The sequence below is a fragment of the Podarcis bocagei genome (assembly GCF_964188305.1).
Source record: "Podarcis bocagei genome assembly, chromosome: 3".
In the NCBI taxonomy this organism is placed as follows: Eukaryota; Metazoa; Chordata; class Lepidosauria; order Squamata; family Lacertidae; genus Podarcis; species Podarcis bocagei.
Window position 1 is genome coordinate 41916282 of NC_138127.1, and position 21503 is coordinate 41937784.

The 21503-nt window shown below is 43.5% G+C and overlaps 1 protein-coding gene and 1 long non-coding RNA gene across 2 annotated transcripts in view; one reads left to right on the plus strand and one right to left on the minus strand.

Annotated features, from left to right (window-relative positions):
* LOC308583653 overlaps positions 1-21503 on the plus strand; it is a 186276-nt gene that overhangs the window by 84135 nt on the left and 80638 nt on the right. The window lies entirely within an intron of this gene.
* On the minus strand, positions 231-11507 carry SERINC1 (serine incorporator 1). Its single transcript, XM_081187752.1, has 10 exons — positions 11337-11507; positions 9258-9419; positions 8533-8693; positions 7085-7164; positions 5378-5515; positions 4700-4869; positions 4160-4250; positions 3270-3411; positions 2947-3177; positions 231-2701 (listed from the first exon to the last, which is right to left on the minus strand). Exons 1-10 carry the CDS (start codon positions 11373-11375, stop codon positions 2563-2565), a joined length of 1353 nt encoding a protein of 450 aa, XP_081043878.1. The 5' UTR covers positions 11376-11507; the 3' UTR covers positions 231-2562.

The window sequence follows — 21503 nt, forward strand, 5'->3', positions numbered from 1 at the left end:
TTGACAAGTGTCCATCTTAATTTCATAGTCGTAAGAGTATCCACTACTTGCTTCACCCCATAGGCACAAATGCTGTTGAATGGGTTGGGGGTTTTCTGTGAATGTGTTCTTTGTTAAAGGGGATTTTCAGTAGCAGGGTAGAGGAAGTATATTCAGTACTATGAAAATGTATGGCCTATAGCCACATTGGATAAAAAATCAAAACAAGACTAGGAAGACATAAACAGCCATCTTTTCTGAATGTTTACTAGGTTATAGCATACACACAAAATGACTTTAATATTAAAGCTACCTTGAAATTGCATTCATGTTGAGCCTAAGTCAGCCATTAAATATATATAAGTATTTTTTTATAGAAATTCACCACTGATACTCAGTAATGCACAACAGTGCTGCTACAGCTGAAACTGTTCTGTCAGCTGTGCAATCCTTAAGGAAAAGCAAACCAGAACTGTACCTTCCCATTCAATCAGCAAAGCACAGTATTTGAAGATTTCCAACAAACAAACTATGCAAAACACCTAATAGTTTCTGTGTTATGTAGACTTAGGATTTTCCAGATACAAATCCACTGCCGGCAATGGACACACAAAAGATAATACCTTTGACACAAGAATCAATGACATCTGTGAAGAGATCAGCTATTAAAATGCAAGTGTGCTTTAACTAAAAATGAGTATTGGTATACATCAATTTATCCAGGAAAGTATTTTTAGAAAGATACAGAACAACTTGATTTACAACCTAAGCTCAATTATACCCACTCAAGGAACAGATGGAGCCAGGATATATTTTTTTTAAAGTAACTTTTTAAAAAGCTATAAAAATAACAGCGGTACCTGAAGTCTACCTCATCAGCGTGAAATATACTATACTACAGCTACCAGCAGTGGGGGACAGCAATCCATTTCACTCCTTAATTTCAATTTAATGAGCGCTAGTCCTAAATACCTTCCAAGTATTGATTAGGTTTTTTTAAAAAGACTTATCTTGGTATCAAATGGTTACAAAAATGAAAAGCCTAGAGCATGCATTAATACTTCACTGCACTTCACTTTAAAAAACAAATCTGGTCAAAATGGCAACTATTTTTGATACCCCATGCACATTTTGAATAATTTCAAGTACAACCTTAAACATTTACTCCTGTTCACATTCTTTAAAAGAGGCCTTGTACTTACTCAAACCTGCAAGTACAAAAACCAGTCCTACAGAATTGTAACTGCTGTTTTCTTATATGCTCACACCAGCCCTAGTGACAGCTGGGGCTCTTTGTCGTTTAAAGTGTGGAAGGGGGGAACCCTCCACAAATTGATTAAAATGGCAAATGAATCACAGGTACATTCTTTCCCTTCCTACTAACCCCACTCCTTGCTCTGCTCTATCATCAGCGAAGGCTCATTAGAGTTGACATTCCTGTGCTCCTGCTCATCTGATGTTTGTTCAACAAAGAAAAGATCATACCTCCTACAGATCAGCTACGATCTAAAGGTAACCTAGACTTAACACACACCTGATATGTGATTCTCATTCATCATCAGACTCTCCTAGACAACCATCCATCCATGCTTCAGCTGAGGTAATACAGTATCCTCCAAAGGCTTACAACCATTACTGTCTCTCCTATCTGTCATAGCCATATTTTTCTCATCTTTTCTGGGCAAATCTCACAGTTGTGAAAGATTATACTTCCTTGCTAGACCAAAGTTGATATTTTACTAACTAGAAAACTGCTGTGTAACAATTATTAAACTGCAATAAAGGCCAGTAAGATTGTCATAGATAGCCCTAGCTTCTAACACTCTTCATGGTTCCCCATCTGATTATAACTTCAAATATCTGACTTTCAACCTCGGCCTATCTACATGCACTGAAAAATACTGCTTTAATGCACCTTTGACTGTACATGATCTAGGAATTCTTCAGTAAGCAGTAGGGCTGAGCCAAATATTTATGGGGTTTGAAACACATGGAACTGTTGTTCTCACATCTAGTTTGACCCTAAATCCCTCTCCAGATACTAGTTAGGGGAAAGAAAATATACAGAAGGGAGCAGTGGGAAAGATCACACTAGCTCTGCCCAACCTTGCCTTTTTCATCACTTTCCAACTGGTGATATTGTGAAGCAGAGAGATGTTTGTATCTGTGGAGGCTCCCAAATGGAAAACCAAGGTTCTCACCCACAGAAGCAGGGAGTCTCCATGGATGCAAAAGTCTCTCTGCTTCACACGGTCACCATTTACAAACTGTCAAAGTGATGAAAATAGCAGGGTGGTGGTGGTAGAATCTTCATCCTTACTCTACCCACCATATATGTTTACTTTCCCCCAACATTGGAAGAGGGCTCAGTATTAATCATTAATATGTACTATTATCATCATCAAGCTCAACTAGAAAACAGTCACTGAAATAGCAAGTGAACATGATTTAAAAGTATAACCATGCAGAAGACATGATAAACTATTCAGACGATACATACACATATTATTTACAAATTGCATCTCGATGTTGAATACTGTTAGCTACAAAATAAAGGAAGAGCTTTCAGATGAGACACTTGGCTTAGTCAAATTCACGGTTTGTTAGAACAAGTGGAGCCACCAGAGTCCACACGTAGAGGACTATGCCAATCCAGCTGGAAGAGATCTTCACCCATACAGATGGCCACTTACTGGTCATTGATGCAGAGGCAGGGTCAGGGCTGAGAAAGAGGAGAGATAAAGTGTTAGCCGACTCATTTGTGGAACAGAATAACTACTTTTCTCTTGATCATCACTTATGTTCTTAAAATTGAAAAAATTATGTAAGAAGAAAATTCACTGCCACCGATATGATAAGTGGGAGAGGAGATTATGAATCCAACATTTGCCTCTCTGCCCACTTCCACCCCTACAGGTGATCAGCACTGATAATGTCAATGAAATGTAGTCTGCAAGATCCACATACCTGTACCAGTTGGTTAGGGTCATCATGATGTAAAGCGAAGCAAGAAAAAGCATGAAGTGAAAGAATGAATAACTGTAAGTAACTCCATCTCTCTCATTATCAACAGCACGGTGCAAATCATCTCCTTCATCAAGAGAGCCTTCACTCCTGGGAAGTCCATCTTCTATCAGTGTTGACTCATCACTGGTTAATGTCAGTTTATTTACCTGACTATTATTGGATGTCCGAATGCTGCAGTTAAAAAGTAGTTAGTGTCACTAGATGTCCTTTTTTAAAAAAAAATAACTGAAAATTGGAAAAGGTTTTCCAAAAGTTCTGCTCACCTTGAGTACAGAACACACATTAAGAACAGGATGAGGCCTACAATTCCTTGGGCATCCCACCAATGGACAAACTGACCCTTACTTGGAGTGCTTGTGGAATTATAGCCAATTATGTTCAGCAAGCTTGGATTGCATTGTCTGTCTAGATCAGTAAAGACACAAAAAACTGAAAGTCGGATTATTCTACACAAAACAATTATTTCTCACAGAAGCAATGTCCAACATAATAATATACACTAGGTGCTAGCCTTTTACACTGCTCGAAACTGTTTTTGAGCTGTTTGTTGTGTAGCTTTCCAACTGCAATGAAATACAGCTATGGCCTTTCCATACAAAGGATATGGGATTAACAGTGCTTTCTTTGAGCACTGTACTAGCAACATCCCCATGCAATAGAAGGACATTGGCTAGTCTTGCTACTGTGTGGTGAGAGCAAGTGTTCAGAACAGTGTTAGAAACTGATATATGAAAGCTATGAGATAAATGGCACCTTAAACCTAGGTCATGGGCACTGCAACGGAGTGTCTAGGTGCACTTTTTTAAATAACAAGAATACAAAGCTGAAAATGAATGAACCGCCCGCCCTACAAGAAGTCTTTTGTATACCAAAACTGCAATCCTAATCATGCTGACTTGGGAGTAAGTTTCACTCACTCTAAGAATCATTTAGATAACCACAGATTCTCTAACAATCAATTTATAGCATTCTTCCTTGCACTCTGAAATACTTTTTGTTTAACAGTTTTTTGACCCTTCAAAGCTTCAAAACATTCAAAAGTTTTAAATCATCCAAAGTAGGTGTGACAGCAATAAACAACGGAGTTCTGCCAGAGTCACTTCTGGATCATAACAATAACAACAACAACAACAACAACATGAAATCTCCTTACCTGGCTCATTGGTCATTGCAGCCCAGGTTAGATACATTGTATAAACGGTGATCACAGATGATTGTAACAACCCAGATCTCGGCTGTGATTCCTATATGCAGACAGAAAGCAAAACAATACAGATAACTGCATATTGTGCTGATTTTTCTTATGTGATCACAACTCAGCACAGGGAGGGAGAGTAGGAAATGAATGAATGGAGAGCAGAGGAAACCAACTCTCCATTTACTTATCCCCCCCACTTCCCTGCGCAAAGCTGTAATTACAGGCCCACCAGACTTCGGGAAGGTGGTGTGACGGCTCTGGCAATGTCCCAGAGCCCTTGTGCCTCCTTCCCAAAGTTGGGTAAGCAGTCCTTCACCTTCTGAGGTGCTGGGAGCAGTTCCAGGGTTTCCTGGATTTATATGCAGAGACTACCCCCCCCCCAGAACCAAATGCTTGCATAAGATGTGAATTAACTAAATGTAGAAATTTGACAAACGGCTGATGTATTAGCCAGATTCTTATGAAAACAAATATCCACTTAATGTAACCTCATACCTGGATTTTAGGCAGAATTGACATTACAGATGCTCCAATGCACAGCAGCATATTGACACTGATAAATGCCTTATTTTCAGAACAGCCATCGGGCAGAGTATAATAGACATAAAATAGGACAATTGCCACCAGAGACAGAAGATAGTTTAATGCTGTGGCAGACAGCAAAGCTGTGAAGAAGCAAACAAAACTGGATTCAGGTTTTATTAGTACTTTTGAAGGAGGCTCAGTAGAGCAGTGATGAAAAATAAATCCTATGGTACACTGTTGGATAAGAAAAGTGATCTGCTGGATTAACTTCAGTAGGCAGACTAAACTACTATTGCCTCTAGAAGATCTGGAAAAACTGAATCAATCCTCAGTAATTATAGTTGTTACTACAGCTGCATCAAGTCAGGCACAACTTTCTCCTCTTCTGACCCCATGTAATCAATATCATTATTATGCTTCTGGAAACACCAATTCCCTCTTAACCATGGTATGTTGGGGATGGGAGGGATTCAGACTCTCAGTTCCGCACATGCACAAAAACACACCCTTCCTTGGTCAGCAACTAGCGAGTGAAGAGCAACATCAAAGAGTTCTCAGGTCATGACTCCTACAACTGAAATTTGAGCACAGCATGTCCCAATTTTAATAAACAAACCCTGTGATGCTGACCAACAAACCACTACATACCTGCATACCAGCATCTTGAGTTTCCTTCTTCCATCTTTTCGACCCAAGATTCATTCCAAGAGTGGGCAAAATCAATAAGTAAAACCAGCTGGATAAGAATGAAGCAGAAAGCACCAGCCATGCCTACATAAAACCACACTAGGAAGAAAAATAATTAATATATTAATTTTCATAAATGTCAGAGCTGCTCGAAGATCCTAGCTCACAGAGGATCACGCTAGCCAGCGATCATTAAGTAAAAGTCTTTATTGAGTTACAGTTTCCATTTTCAAGCTGCTGCGTGCAACTCTACGTCTAGTAGCTAGATCGGCGAAGCTCCGTCTGATTCTCCGCCCCTTGTGCACCAACTTAATATCCTAGCCCTGCTCCACCTTTTCCGCCTGACTGTTCTCCTCTGGGTCCCTCTGCCCCCCGGGGTTTCTTCCTTCCGGGATTCTTCTGACGCTGATCCGGACCCTCCTGCCTCCTTGCGCCGGGCTTTAGGACCTGGCTCCCTTTCCGGGCTGCTTACTGCGCCGCCTTCCTCTGCATTTGAACTTGGCGCGCGCGCCCAACCTTCCACTTTCCGCTTAACCGTTTCTTCGCTCCCCGATGGAGGTGTGGCCACTCCTGACTCATGCCCTCCCTCCTGTGGTGAGCTGCCAGCGCTTGCCCCCTGGCTCCCTTCCTCCTCCCTGCTCCCTAGCAGTGACGCTGGTCCCGATTTCCAACTGCTCTCCTCTGAGTCCCCTCTGGCTCTATCTTCCTGGGATGCCCCCCTAAACTCCCCCCTTGCCCTGGCCACTGGTGCTCCTTTCTGTGAATCCTCTGATTCACTGGAAAGACTCGGAGATCTCGGGTCGTCGTCATCACTCATCTTTTCTTCTGCCTCCTCCCCTTCGCTCTCTGTTTCCTCCCTTGCCCTTGCCTCTGTTCCTAAACCCCTGACAATAAATATTTTTTCTGTTTGAATTGTTAGCATGTATTGAGTGATTCAGAGTCATCAGGGTAAAATTTACTCGTAAAATAAACTCTTAAAGAGTTTGACAATTAAAAAATAAACAAGGCTATGTCCCCAGGTAGCTTATAATCTAAAATTATAAGCTACCTGGGGACATAGGAAAGCACAAGGATTTAAGAGATAAATATGAGTCTGTGACTACACACACATAAAACTAGATTCTTTGGGAATGAGAATTAAGGGATTGTGCTGAAGTAAGGAACCTCCAGCCTGCAGGCCAGATTTAGCTCAATTTGGCCCACAAAACTGTTTTCCCTAAACCATGGCCACCTGACATCATATAGGATATCAGGTATGAGGCAGGTACAGACAGCACTGGATTAGCTGTGTAACAGAGCTCAGCATGGGGAACTCAATTGGACAGCTGATTGCTGAGGAATGCAGATTTGCCAGTCCTAAACTGGCAATACCCCTTGTGCTATGGTTTCCAAATGCCCAACAATCAGCTGGCTGTTGGGCACTTGAGAATCGCTGCTCAAGGGACACTGACAGGTAGTTGGGACCACCCATCTGTCAAAAGTTGGCAAACTGAGGTAGGGACTGATCTGACCTGTCAGGCCAGAAAGGTCATGCCAAAGTCCTACGCATCTTCTCCAGTGTGACAAATCAGAACATTAAGATCTGTTAAATAAGAACTCAGTATCACATTGAAAGCTATTGGAAACAGTTTCTGTGCAAAATATACATGACTTTCAACGCAATCATACCTGTTGTAAAGGGTCCTTCTGGAATAAAAAATGCTCCAACTGTAATTGCAACAGCTGTGATGAATTTAAAGAACCAGAATCTGAAATATCACCAAAGAACCATCAGCAGTATTTTTAAAATTTGTACTTTACATAATATACTGTATGTAATATTACATATGATCTCTTCACTGACCTGAAGCAACAGCCTTCAGGTTTTGTTATTTATATACCTTGTGCAGGAAACACAAGACTACAATTTATCTCTCTCTCTCTCTCTATATATATATATATATATGAATGAATTTATGTACCACCCTATACCCAGAGGTCTCAGGGCGGTTCACAGAATAAAACCAAAATATAAAACCAAAATACATAATCAAAATAAAAACAACAATCCAATAACCACCCCCCCCAAAAAAAACCCCACATTTCAAAAGGACATAGGATGTCAATCAAAGCAACCAAAGGCCTGGTTAAAAAGGAACATTTTTGCCTGGAGCCTAAAGGTGTATAATGAAGGCACCAGGTGAACTTCCCTGGGGAGAGCATTCCACAGACAGGGAGCCACTGCAGAGAAGGCCCTTTCTCGTGTTGCCATCCTCCAGACTTCTCAAGGAGGCACACAAAGGAGGGCCTCAGAAGATGATAGGTTCATATGAAAAGAGACAGTCCTTGAGGTATTGCGGTCCTGAGCTGGTTAAGGCATTATAGGTCAAAACTCGGAAGCTACCGTATTTTTCCATGTATAACACGCCCCCATGTATAAGATGACCCTTTTTTGGGACCGCAACAAAAGGGGGGGGATTGACCAAAGTTGTGCTTGGGGGGAGGGAGATTGCCCACAGTTGCTGAGCTTTTTGGGGGGGGTCAGCACTGCCAATCGCTCTACAGCTTGTGCGCCAATCAAAATTGTACACATTGCTGCAGCAAACAATCGTCTGCACACACACCGCCAAAAGCCCACCTGCACACTCAGCACAACAACAGAAGATTGCGCACACACCTCGATGATGTCGAAAATAGCACGCACCATTGCCAAAGCTGCAAACAATCGTCAGCAGGCCTTGCCACAGCAACCTATCACATGCCCAACTGCTGCTGCAAATTTCATGCTGTCTGATGACAACAAACACCCATCCCCCCTCTGCTATCCGTGTATAAGACGACCTGCTATTTTTGCATATTATTTCATAGGAAAAAATACTGTCTTAAACACAGAAAAATATGGTAATCAGTAGCCAGTGCAGTTGGACCAGGATCATCATAATATTCTCAAACCATCTTGCATGAGCAACCTGGCCAATGAATTCTGCACCAGCTGAAGCTTCCAAACCGTCTTCAGAGGCAGTCCTATGTATAATGCATTGCAGTAATCTAACCTTGAGGTTACAAGAGCATAGACAACAATATTTAGGCTATCCCTGTCCAGATAGAGGCATAGCTGGGCCATCATTTCTTCTTACCCATTGTGTATTGCTGCCCTTGGATCACTGCTGCTCTTCACTTTGATCATCATTAAGGAGAACAGGAGAAAGAACATGGCCATACCAAAGCACACCCGATATACTGCTTTATAGCCTACTAGAACATCACAATTCACTTGGCCATCACAAAATCCAGGAATCTGTAATGAACAACATAAAATATATTAACATATGTCAATGAAGAACCCAAACTTTTTGTTTTGTTAGGAGCAGACTATGACAGGATTAATTTAACATCTCTTCATTACTTGAAATTTGTACAGGTCTAAGGTTCTCACAAGCCAATGTTAAACTGAAGATTTAAATACATAATATATATTTAAATACATAGAATATACATAAAATATAGTCCCCTGGTGTTTTCAAAAGCCACATACATACATACATACATGTATGTATACTCCTGGTCTGAAATAATAGCTACCTAATACAGGAAGAAGGCAAGGTTTTACAGACAACCATTATGCTAAATGTTAAAATACTTCAATGAAAGGCAGTCATAATGAGAGAACTGCTCCATAGTTAGGCCTTAGCCTATGTAAACAAAACACTAAATAACATTCTAGAATAATAGGAGGTGCGGATACGAAGGTGCTCTCTAGAGCAAGCAATGCTTCTGAAACGTAAGAAAATACAGGTCAATCCCAAACTACCGTAGCAGTGCCACAATAATTCTACCATAGTTGTCTCAAGAGTAAACTGACCTTCTTCAGCTGTTCTTCCATTCCTGGAATTAACATCACACATGCAACACCCACTCCAAGCAGCAAGAACAGAGCATATATCACCCTTGTTATAGTGGAGTTATTTCCACTGGGGCAGCACCGGCACAGCAGACATGGGGCACTGCCACACAAACATGGTATCTGATGAAAGAAAGGGAGGAGTATGAGGACAAAATAAAAAGTTATGCTCAGTTAATTACGTGGTTAAAATGTTTAACTACTGGTTCTGATGTCACAATATTTAAGGATCACACTCCTACTAATGTAATAGTTGTAATCTCATATTCTGTATTACGTTTTCCGGTATACCCATTACTGCAAAGGCCATGGCTTTGATAGTAAAATGTGTGCAGATATGAGCAGTGGGTCCTTGGGCTCTTGATTCAGTGCTATAACACTAATAGAAGCATGAACAAGTCCTGCAAAAAAGCAAAGGTGATGTTGCAATGCTGCTTCTCAGATGGCTCTGTGATTGCCCCATGTACAGCCAAGACAGTCAACAGACTGTTATTAGTTATGCTTACCAGGGCAAATAGTGATGTATACCATAGCCAAGAAAAAGTATATGACTTACAGGTTAGTGGAGATTTGTTTTTACTTTATGCCTGAATCAAAGATATATACTGAATTACACACTTTACTTCAATATCCTCAGAGGTGTAGGGAAAAATATAGGACAAGCTCTTACTCTAACTTCCAGCACATTAGGAGGAATGCACAACAGTTAAATCAGCAAAAGTTTAAGCAACATTCTATCAAGTTGCCCAGTCTGACCATTGTAACTTTCCACTCTGCCTTTATTATTCCATAGCAGGAATTTATCCCAGGGAACAGGGGAAAAAATCCACAAATTTCAGTCTAACAAAAAAAATATTATGAATTTCTACTACGGCTCAAGATATTGTGTTGTTCTTCCTCAAAAAGTCCACATTTTCTCTAGACTGATTTGATTCTCTCTTACACACCTACAGATGATCCTACTTTAATGCAGGGTTTGTCAAAAGGAGGTAGAAGCCACACTTTCACTCATAATTTTCAGTTCGGTAATCCCACATATACTCCTAGCATGCTGACTTAGCATACACTGCGGTATAAGATGGTACAAGCATTTGCCAGATGCCTTGGAACAATAAACGACCCTGTAAAATTAGAGATGACGAAACCCCACCACACACACAAACACCTTTCACACTGCAACTTCAGAACCCCTTCATAGAGACATTCCTAAAAATGGCCTTAGGAAGCTATCCACAGAGGAGGAAAGCATGAGGACTGGATGATGCTGGGGGGTGGGGGAGCAACTACCTAGATAGCAAACTGCCCTCCAGGAAACAAGCGAGGAACTGTCAAATTTCAAAGGGCCAGTGTTTAAAGAGGCAACATCACCAACCCAGTGCCGGATTTACGTATAAACAATCCATAGCTTAGGGCCCCACTCTCTTGGGGGCCCCCAAAAAATTAAAGGAAAAAACACACCAGATGTAGATTTCCAAAATATAAGATAAAAAAACAAAAATAAAATAAAACCTACATACAGCAACAGTGTTTTGTGTTGCGTAGGCTCCTATGATGTAAGTAATGGGTCCCGCCTGCTAGCCTGCTCCCTAAAATATCACATATAAAGGGCCCCATTAGCTTCAGTAGCTTAGGGCCTCCTCAAACCTAAATCAGGCCCTGCACCAACCCATTGCTTTCCATTACTAAGGGTTTTTAATTTGGGGTGCATTGCCATTTTGCCATAGCACCTGCAAGGCGCAGACAACAGGGTCGAGACGTTAACGCGCCTCCTCCATCAGTTCTAGGGCGTTGGCAAACGAAATCATATTATATATGATTTAAACAAAGGGGACGCATCACGGCCAGGGAGGGGCCGCCTCGCCGCAGAGAAAGGACAGCGCGCGGAGATGCATGGGGGGGGGGCGCAGTCAGAGAGCCCCCTCACTGCGCCTGCGCCTCTGGAACTGCTGCTGCTGCTGAATAGCCGCCCCCGCCCCCGTGACTCCCTAACCCAGCGAAGTGGGGCCCCGAAGGAGGAGGCCGCGGTTCCGGCCACATTACCCAGCTCGCCATGGAGCAGAGGCCCAAGACAGCCCCCATCTTCTTCTTCTTCCTCTTCTTCTTCTTCTCCTCGCGACGGTCGAGTTGCGCGGCAGCCCTTTAAAGATGGAGCCAGCGGCAGCACCGAGCGGCGAGGGCTTGTTTACTCTCCAGTCTGCTTCGCTCACTAACCACGAGCTTTGACAGGCAGCGGCGCGTCACTTCCGGGCTGAAGGAGGAAGAGCCGCCTCTGGCCACCTCCCCCCTCAGTGCGCAAGATTTAGTAGGGTAGACTCGCACAGGCTTCTGACTTCTGGGTTACCTTAAAAGTATTTTATGTTATGCTGTTTGGTTTGGTTTGGTTTGGTTTGGTTTGGTTTGGTTTGGTTTGGTTTTTGCGGCAAAACAGTACGGGGAAAATCCAGGGTTTAAACGTAGGTGTGACTGGGCAGCAATGTTTCCTGTCCCCATTCGCTAATTGTAGCTTCGCTAATTCGCTAATTGTTAATCTTTTGTTAGAAGCCGCCCAGAATGGCTGGGGAGACCCAGCCAGATGGGCGGGGTATAAATAATAAATTATTATTATTATTTTATTTTAAAACCTAACCTCAACAGAGGGACGTGGGTGGCGCTGTGGGTTAAACCACAGAGCCTAGGACTTGCCGATCAGAAGGTTGGCGGTTCGAATCCCCACGACGGGGTGAGCTCCCGCTGCTCGGTCCCTGCTCCTGCCAACCTAGCAGTTCGAAAGCACGTCAAAGTGCAAGTAGATAAATAGGTACCGCTCCGGTGGGAAGGTAAACGGCGTTTCTGCGCTGCTCTGGTTCACCAGAAGTGGCTTAGTCATGCTGGCCACATAACCGGCTCCCTCGGCCAATAAAGTGAGATGAGCGCCGCAACCTCAGAGTCGGCCACGAGTGGACCTAATGGTCAGGGGTCCCTTTACCTTTTAACCTCAATAGACAGAATCCAGCTCCTCCATCTCAGAAACAATCATGCAGCATGTGGTTATGATAGCTGGAGGGCTGTCCAAATTATTGCAGTTTTGAAAGTTTGAGTCCACTATTTTGGTGGTATCTAAAGATAAACCAGAATCTGCTCCTTGACCTTAGGAACCATCATGCCAGTTTTGGCTACCATATCTTAAGCAGTGTCCAGTTCAATGCAGTTTTCTAAAGGTTCAGTTCATCATTTTGTTTCAACATTGCAACCAGGAATATACAAACATAGACAAAAACCTGCCCCATTACCTCAGGAATGACAAAATTGGTTAAGATCTCTCAGGAGGTGTCCCAATGTGTATGAACAAATAATCAAAATATATGATGGAGAACCTGTGCTGTATTTATGGTGTTCTGTTATTTTCCCGCTGTTGTTTATTGTTTGCAGGCCACTTGTGGCATTTATCTAAAAACTCTTGCATGTGTAGTACATGATAATAATAATTTATTTATACCCCACCCATCTGGCTGAGTTTCCCCAGCCACTCTGGGCGGCTCCCAATCGAGTGTTAAAAACAATACAGCATTAAATATTTAAAACTTCCCTAAACAGGGTTGCCTTCAGATGTCTTTTAAAAATAGGATAACTGCTTATTTCCTTGACACCTGATGGGAGGGGGTTCCACAGGGCGGGTGCCACTACCGAGAAGGCCCTCTGTCTGGTTCTCTGTAACCTCACTTCTCTCAATGAGGGAGCCGCCAGAAGGCCCTCCTTCAAGTATACAAATGCATTCTAGTAGCATTAAGCAAAACATTTGTAAGTCCATGTCACCTGACATGAATACAGGAGCGGGGAACACATTTCTTGGAGAAAATTGTAATGTTTTTCATGCCTCTCAGTTTTCCCTGAAAATGTTTCCCGCCTTTCCTGCTACTTCCTCCACTGAATTTATTTCTAGAGGCCAACTGAGAAAGATGACACCCTAGCTGTGGATGGGGAGGGGGGGATCAGTAGCTATGGAAATGATAACCCCCTGATTCTTCATCTCCCTTCATGCCATTATGAGGCAACTGCAGGGCTGAAAACCATTGTCCCCTCAAAACGTGTATTTCTGCCCTTACTCCTAGAGGTCAGTCTAAGCCAAGAAATGGATGAGCCCTTTAATGATGACCAGCTCCTAAAATGTACACCCTCCCTAGGCTAAAGCAGATTGTGTTTTTCCCACTCAGGGATGTCAATTTGAAAAGTGTCATCTAACTAGCATTACCACCATTACCCAGAATGTATTTGTGTACTGAATATCTCCCTAGATGGCATTTATTTATATATAAGCTGCACGTACAGCAGCATCAGTACAGATGACGGCCGTTATTTTCAGCAGGGCAATCATTTCCATGACAACAACTGTCTGTGGCTTTCCAAAGGAAGAAATGGATTATTAGGCTACAATCCACTACCCTTTCCTATTGAAGTCAATTAGACTTACTTGTGATGAGTCATGCAAAGGATTGTGCTGTCAGTAAACAAATGTTCCTTTTAAAATGCAAGTGAAGCCAGAAGTTCTTAGTTTAAACAAGATCAAACACTGTACGTTTAATTCTGACCTTGAAATACATACAATATACAGGGAGCAGCCTGTTTAAAGAAATAGCCTTGAGATGGGGTAAGAGCTTTCGGATTACTGTGCTAGAAAGTACATTCCATTGTTCTCTGAGTGCTGAACTGCTTGGAAGAACACACAGTTGTACAAAATGTAAACGACTCAAATAAAACAGTGTGTCAAGTCTTCCTTTAGTAGCTGTGTCAGAGACTCCCAGCAATGTGTCACAAAAGAGCCCAGCATCCTACTGTGAAGTTATTGCAAGACTTAAAGCACAATCCTAATTTTGATTATCATTCCTAAAATAAAGACCCTTGTGTGATGTGTCTTGGGTTCTTTGATACTGTCTTTTCTCCTATTCCTTACTTGCCCTATGTGGGGAACGCTAATGTAAATGAGTTTCGCTGCTTACTATAACAAGGCCTGGACAAGGTCAGGGGAGGCCTGGGTTGTTGCTGGTGGTACTGCCACTACTAACAACTAGGGAACCATACTCCATCCTAGTGGTGGTGCTGCTGCTCCAGCCTCTCTCACACACCACCACTACATGTTTGCAAAATGTGCACAGTGGCAAGCCTTTCTTAACTATATTGGGCAGGGTTCAATCCTGATTGCAACCCGTTACCATAGAGGAAGGAAGGAACACTGAGATTTGGATGTAGCAAAAAGTCAAGCCTGCTTATTTTCTACAAACGAGTATGTTTCACCTCCCTAATCTTTTGCGACAATTCGTTCACCTGGAATTTTACCAATGACAAATCAGGTGTGGTTGAGAACATTTAAGCTGTAACGTAACACCTTAGACCGTTATATGGTTTGCCTTTACCCAAATGTATTATTCAAAATGCTTCTCGGGGAACATTAATTCATTTTGATAAGGGGCTGGACTGCTACTGAATGCTATCTTGGGAAATATATTTAAAAACCCAACATTGTCAATTGGGTGAAACAGTCTATAGGAATTTGCTACATTTACACTCTACCCAAATGTGTTGTGCCTTAAAGTGTGGGTGTACTTCTTTTGATGCTCAATATTTGTCACTGGCTTAGTAGCCATTGTGCTAGTTGGATACTTCTACTACTCATTTACCCCCAAGAAAGAATCCAGCAACTTTCCTGTGATTACACGTCCCAAGCAATACATTGTATCTTCTATACAAACAAAATCTTTATTTGACAAAGGCATGTAACCTAAAAATAGTCTGAGGAATCTGGGTATTTTTGGCCGTGGCTTAATAGGTCAAAGTGAAACCAAGACAGTTTAATTCTAAATGGCCTTGAAGCTTTGCTCCTGATATCAAAGCTGAGCTTATACACAGATATCAAGTCCAGATGGTACTTAAATTAATCTGGCTTCTGGATACTTTCCCTGCCTTACCATCTTAAAGTAAAAGTGTTTCCAAATTCTGTGCATGCCAGTTACTGACAACATGAGCAGCATTTGCACATTTCAAATTAAGCCAATAGGCAGGTCTTTTGGCTTCTGTAAACTTTTCCTGGCTCCAAAAGCTGTTTGCCATGATATATATATGCAGAGTAGAAGATAAAGGCCATTAGCTGATCAGATCTTTGCACTGTGACCATTATATTTTTTCTGTTTTTTTAAGGAAGCATGTTTATCTGATCTGTAGAAAATGCAACTTGAACAAAGAGACAATGCATGTATTTTTGTAAACTAAGAAAAGAATTATATTTATATTTATATTTATATTTATATTTATAATGCATGTTTATTTAAATGCTGAAAACTGATTGTGGCGATCACACAGGGTCCCCGGACGTTTGACAGTCTATTGATCCCTGTGCCACCACTGCAGTGGCGTAGCGTGGGGGGTGCAGGGGGGGCCGGCCGCACCGGGCGCAACATCTGGGGGTTAGGGTTAGGGGGCGCAAATCCACGGGTTAGGGGGCGCAAATTACTTGCCTTGCCCCGGGTGCTGACAACCCACGCTACGCCACTGCACCACTGTGATTGCTTCCCCGCTGCCACCAACCCGTTTATCTCGGGTACACACGGAGTCCAGACAGTTGCTAACATTAAACCCAATAAACAAGTTTATTTTATAAGCGTTAACAAGTTTATGGTTTCAGATAATTTTTCTTGTCAGTTTCTTAATCTTAGTTTCTTTACCGGCCTATACCATCCTAATAACTTCTAACTGATTATCCCAACTATCTGACTCCTCTTAACAGATTCTCTCACTCTCTTACGTAAAACTATCCCAATCCACAGACTTATCCTCCCTCTCTCTTCTCTAACACCCGACTGACTCCTTAACAACACAAACTCTAACTTTAACTCCTCCCCTTGGATTCCCACTTGCCAATCACTTCACACTCATTTAACCCTTTCCTTATGGCCCAGCATGATGTCACCTAGGAGGGCAAACGCCACACTGATCAATTCCAGATTTCTCCTTAGAATATGAGAGTTTATTTATATAGAAAATTTATCTTTTCCATTGCGTGATAACCTTTGAGGTCTTTTCCAGTTCTATGATCCCAAAGAAGGTTTACGATAGATTGAAATAACACACACAAACACATGTTCACTGAAACCTACACAGCCTGGCCATCCTTATGCTCCTGACATGATGGATGTGCCACAGAGTGCTTCCTTTCAACTCCACTGTCTCAGGAGAACTGGCAGCTGGAGCTGGGTGCTCTTTCTGACAGGGTGGGGCAAGCAAACTCCCTGCAGCTCCTTCTCCTTTCTGGCAGATGGGTGGGGCTAGGCGGGTCCTGCACTCACTGTGTTCTTCCTGCAACCTCTCAGTGACACTTTGGCTCCAGGGTTTATTCTAATGTGCAGTTAGACACATTTTGTGCAGCATCCAAAAAAAGAAAAAAATAGTTTGCGGTGTGAAATGTGCACTTGGGCATATGGGATTTAACAAGAAGCTAAGTGATTTATTGAAAAAAGAAAATAAAAGATGAGCAAAGATAAAAAGAAATGGAAAATGAAGATGAATCCTGGCTCCTTTCAAATCTGCACGACCTTAATAGTACATGATGGGGCTAATTACTTGACTAGTCAAAGGCATTTATTACCTCACATTGAACTCTACTTACACAGTATATGTAGGTTTTTAATCACTACACACCAGCACAAAAGAAACAGATTGCACAATTGTGCCATGGTGCTTCATCTCACATTATGCTGAGCATATTAAGATTTCTTTTGTTTTGAGAAGGCGTGGGAGCTCAGCTTCATAGTTATGCTTTGTAGGTTAAGGAATTTAGATAATTTATTCCCCCAAATAATTGGGGGATCCCTTTACTTCCCCCATTCTTTTCAAGGCACATCTCTCTTACTTGTTCCCTCACTGCCTTTTTTATTATTTTCCCAAACTTTCTTTTTCTGTTACGCTTCTTTTGTTACCCTTCCTATCTATTTCTCTATTAATTCTTATTTTCTCTTCCCTCTTTCATTTTTGTTCTTTTGGTTAGAATAATTCTCAGGGTGGGCAGAGTGATGGCTATGTGTGCTCAGCAGGGAGGAAAGTGTATAAATAAACCCTGCTTGGCTTTTTGGCCAATGGCAGGGACCAGAATGAGTTTCCCTTCAGCTCGCATCTGACTCACAGATCAGAGATCTGAGACTGGACTTCCACAGCTCCAGGCTTTCATGATCTAACCACCCCAGCCCACGGTTTCTCAGCACACCTCCACGCTCCTAGCATGGTTCGTGAGCGCCTCAGTGTGCAACACAATAGCTGGTTCATAAAAGTGCATGTGTTCTTCCTTCTCCTCAGAGACGTACCTGGCTGTGAGGTGTTTTGGTAGCACTGTGCAAAGCACTTTGCAAGCCCTGGACTCAGCACTTCCTGAACTGGTCAAGAGAGGACAGCTCCATGAAAGGAAAACCCCAGATTTTCAAAAGCAAGTAGGCAAACCTCCACCGATAATCATCTTCTGCTGGAGGCTTGGCTTGGAACCCACAAGGGGAAGTCAGAAATGTGCTGTCTCAGCAAGAAGGTGGTGCCATTTGAGGCCCTGTGGAGGCAACATCAATACTGCACTTGACCACACCTCCTGGTGAAGCTATGCTTCCTCAAAGGGCCCTTTGCCCAGTTCTGCCAGGGCTGACATCTGTTACTGGGGACTTGTCCTTATAGTCTGAGGAAGGTGGGAGAGCTATGTCCTCAGGTCAGGAGGTGTTAGGGACTGGCTGGATGCAGAGAAGTGGGAGGCAGCAGCTGGGGAGCGCCCAAGAGAAGAAGGTTCAGAGCTAGGGGGTTGGTGGTGGAACAATGAGTGGTCAGAGAGAGAAGAGGGAGCAGACCATAGCTGTCAAGTGTCCCTTATTTGAAGGGACAGTCCCTTATTCCAGCGCCATGTCCCGCTGCTGTCCCGTATTGATGGATGTCCCTTAAATGTCCCTTAAATGATGTCCCTTAAATTTCAAAGGAAGCAGCTCCTCTCCCTCCCTCCCTGCCGGCCAGGGAGGAGGGAGGCTTCAACTGTGTTGCTTGGCTGTGTTGCTCACCCAATAAGAAGTCTAAGAACGACTGGGGGGTGGAGCTTGCATGCCTTGTGTGTGGCTAGTTAATGCAAGCTGAGGGGGGGTTTGAATGCTGGACGCCATTTTGTTGCACGTGCTGCTGCAAACTTTGCAGTGCAAAGCCAGGCCGGGGAGCCATCTTAAGTTGAGGCTGTATAGGCCTTGTGGTGCATGTGATTCAGATTCTATTCAGTTGAACCTCTGGTTACAAAGTTGGTTGGACAGTGTTCTCGAAGCGACCAGCATGAGTTTGACCAACTGCAGGAGAACAGGAAGACTGGAGTGCCTGGAACAGGTGAGGCTGCAGGTCCCTTATTTTGGCTGCTAGTCCCTTATTTTCAAAGCTGCTGGTTCCTTATTTTCAAATCTGTAAGCTGACAGCTATGGAGCAGACTGGGGTGGGGGGGAGGTTTCGGAAGCTGGAGAGGTAACAGGGCTTAGTGAGCAGGGAGAGGTTGTGGAAGAGAGCAGTCCAGAATCAGTGGCAGAAGCATAGGCTGGAGAGGAGGCGGGCCAAGAGGCAAGAGATCAGGCAGACTGCTGAAGAAGCCTGGAGGTTCTCTCCCTTCCTGCTGTGGCCTGGGGGAGAGATGCCTGGAAGGCCTCATTTGGCTCCAGGCCTGAGGTTCCCAGCTCCTGCTGTAAGAGGTGGGAGATGCACTCTCACTCGGACCACCTTGAATGTTCAGTGCAAAGTGAGAATGATAGCATTGCTGGGATGGTGGGCCTGTTGCCAACTCTTGGACCCTGAAGAAGGAAAAATGACATGCTGCAAAGTCACATCCAAAATATACCAACCACAACAGGGAGGGGGGGGGAAGGAAAGTACTATGCAAAATTAACTGATGATCACATATTTCTTCAAATTCTAATATGAAAATACTATTAATTTCAAGAAAATGCCATTAAAACTACCCTGGCACTTCCCTTTTTTTGACTTCCCTTTTTTGACTTGTCTCAGATCTTTATGATTCTAGATGTACAGCACAACCTAATGCCTGCTTACCCCTAAATTCTGTTATGTCTAATGGGGCTTTCTCCCTAGTGTATGCATGCTTTGGATTCTGCTCTGATTAAGGCCTATCACCAGCCTTTTAGAAAGCAAATCTTTGTTTGCAGCTAGCACCATTGAGAATTCTTGAATATAGTCTCCAACCATTAGTTATCAAGAGTCACATCACCACCACTTAGATTCTCTGCTTTCAGTTGCAGTCTGCACAGTTATTTCATTAACCTTGGACCATTATATTTATACCTGCAAGGCACAGAGCAGATTATGCACTTCATTTCCTAAGAGCATCTTGCCAGTATTAGTGAGGAATCTGTTAAATCAATGCAGAGATAGCAAATCATGATAAATGACCTGAAATAGAAATTGTGATCATTTATTCATTTGACACAAGTCTGTAGGAAAGAGTTGGCTGTAGCTATTTGTAAAGCATGCATTCTTGAGGAAAAATTGAACTTCTCACCCCTGTTACACACTGAGTTTGGGAGTGGTAAGGAAAACAGTAGTGAACTTTTTAAAAAAACAACCTTGCTGTGTATGTCACATCGGTCAAGTTAGAAACACACAACTAAGGAATATTTTCTTTGCAAAAGGGAGGTGCAAGGGCATGGGTAGGCAAACTAAGGCCCGGGAGCCAGATCCGGCCCAATCGCCTTCTAAATCTGCCCACAGATGGTCTGGGAATCAGCATGCTTTTACACGAGTAGAATGTGTCCTTTTATTTAAAATGCATCTCTGTGTTATTTGTGGGGCCTGCCTGGTGTTTTTACATGAGCAAAATGTGTGCTTTTATTTAAGATGCATCTCTGGGTTATTTGTGGGGCATAGGAATTCGTTCTTTTTTTCTCTTTCTTCAAAATATAGTCCGGCCCCCCACAAGGTCTGAGGGACTGTGGACCGGCCCCCTGCTGAAAAAGTTTGCTGACCCCTGTGCAAGAATATTGGGATATCAGGATAACAATCAGATCAAAGTGACCTCCATGGGGCACAAAGCTGGGCAGTGTGAATAGAGGTCCTGGGCTGCCCAGATGCCAAGACTCCCCTCTCAGTATCAATGATGTGGTCCAAAGGAAAGCAGAGCAATACATTTGGCACTAGCTTGGCTGCAGGAGTTGCTGGAAGGCCCCATTTTACAGACTCCACTCTGAATTTGTGTAGGGTTTACTCCCTAGCCTTTCCTTCTCCCAAAGATCTCCTGCATGGCAGTGAGTACAGATTACAGTGGTACCCCGCAAGACGAATGCTTCGCAAGACGGAAAACCCGCAAGATGAAAGGGTTTTCTGTTTTGGAGGCGCTTCGCAAGACGAATTTCCCTATGGGCTTGCTTCGCAAGACAAAAGCCCATAGGGAAATCTCCGGGGACCTGTTTTAAATTGCTGGCGGTCGGGAGCAAAGACTTTTGCCCCCCGCCAGCCTTCAGAAGAGATCCTGGACCTCTTCTGAAGGCCGGCGGGGGGCAAAAGTCTTTGCTCCCCCCCGCCTGCCTTCCCGGGACAGCGGAGACTTCTCCGCTGCCCCGGGCGATCTTAAAATGCTGGTGGGCGGGAGCGAAGCGTTCGCTGCCGACCCCCAGCATTTTAAGATCGCCCGGGACAGCAGAGACTTCTCTGCTGTCCCGGGGAGATTTTAAAATGCTGGGGGTCGGCAGCGAACGCTTCGCTCCCGACCCCCAGCATTTTAAAATCTCCCCGGGACAGCGGATGCTTCACTCCCGCCCGCCAGCATTTTAAAATCGCCCCGGGACAGCAGGGGCTTTTAAAATGCTGGCGGTCGGCAGCAAAGCCCTCCTGTCCCCGGAGCTTGCGGGGCGGGAGGTGGGAAGAAGGGCTTTTCTTCCCACCGCCAGCCTTCAGAACAGCCTTCTGAAGGCTGGCAGTGGGAAGAAAAGCCCTTGTTCCCCCCCCCCAGCCTTCAGAAGAGGTCGGGGGACAGACTGTCCCCGGACCTGGTCTGAAGGCGGTTTCCCTAGGAACGCATTAATTGATTTTCAATGCATTCCTATGGGAAACCGTGCTTCGCAAGACGAAAAACTCGCAAGAAGAAAAAACTTGCGGAACGAATTAATTTCGTCTTGCGAGGCACCACTGTACTCACAAAGACATTCTCACAAATGAGTATAGCCACAAGGCAGT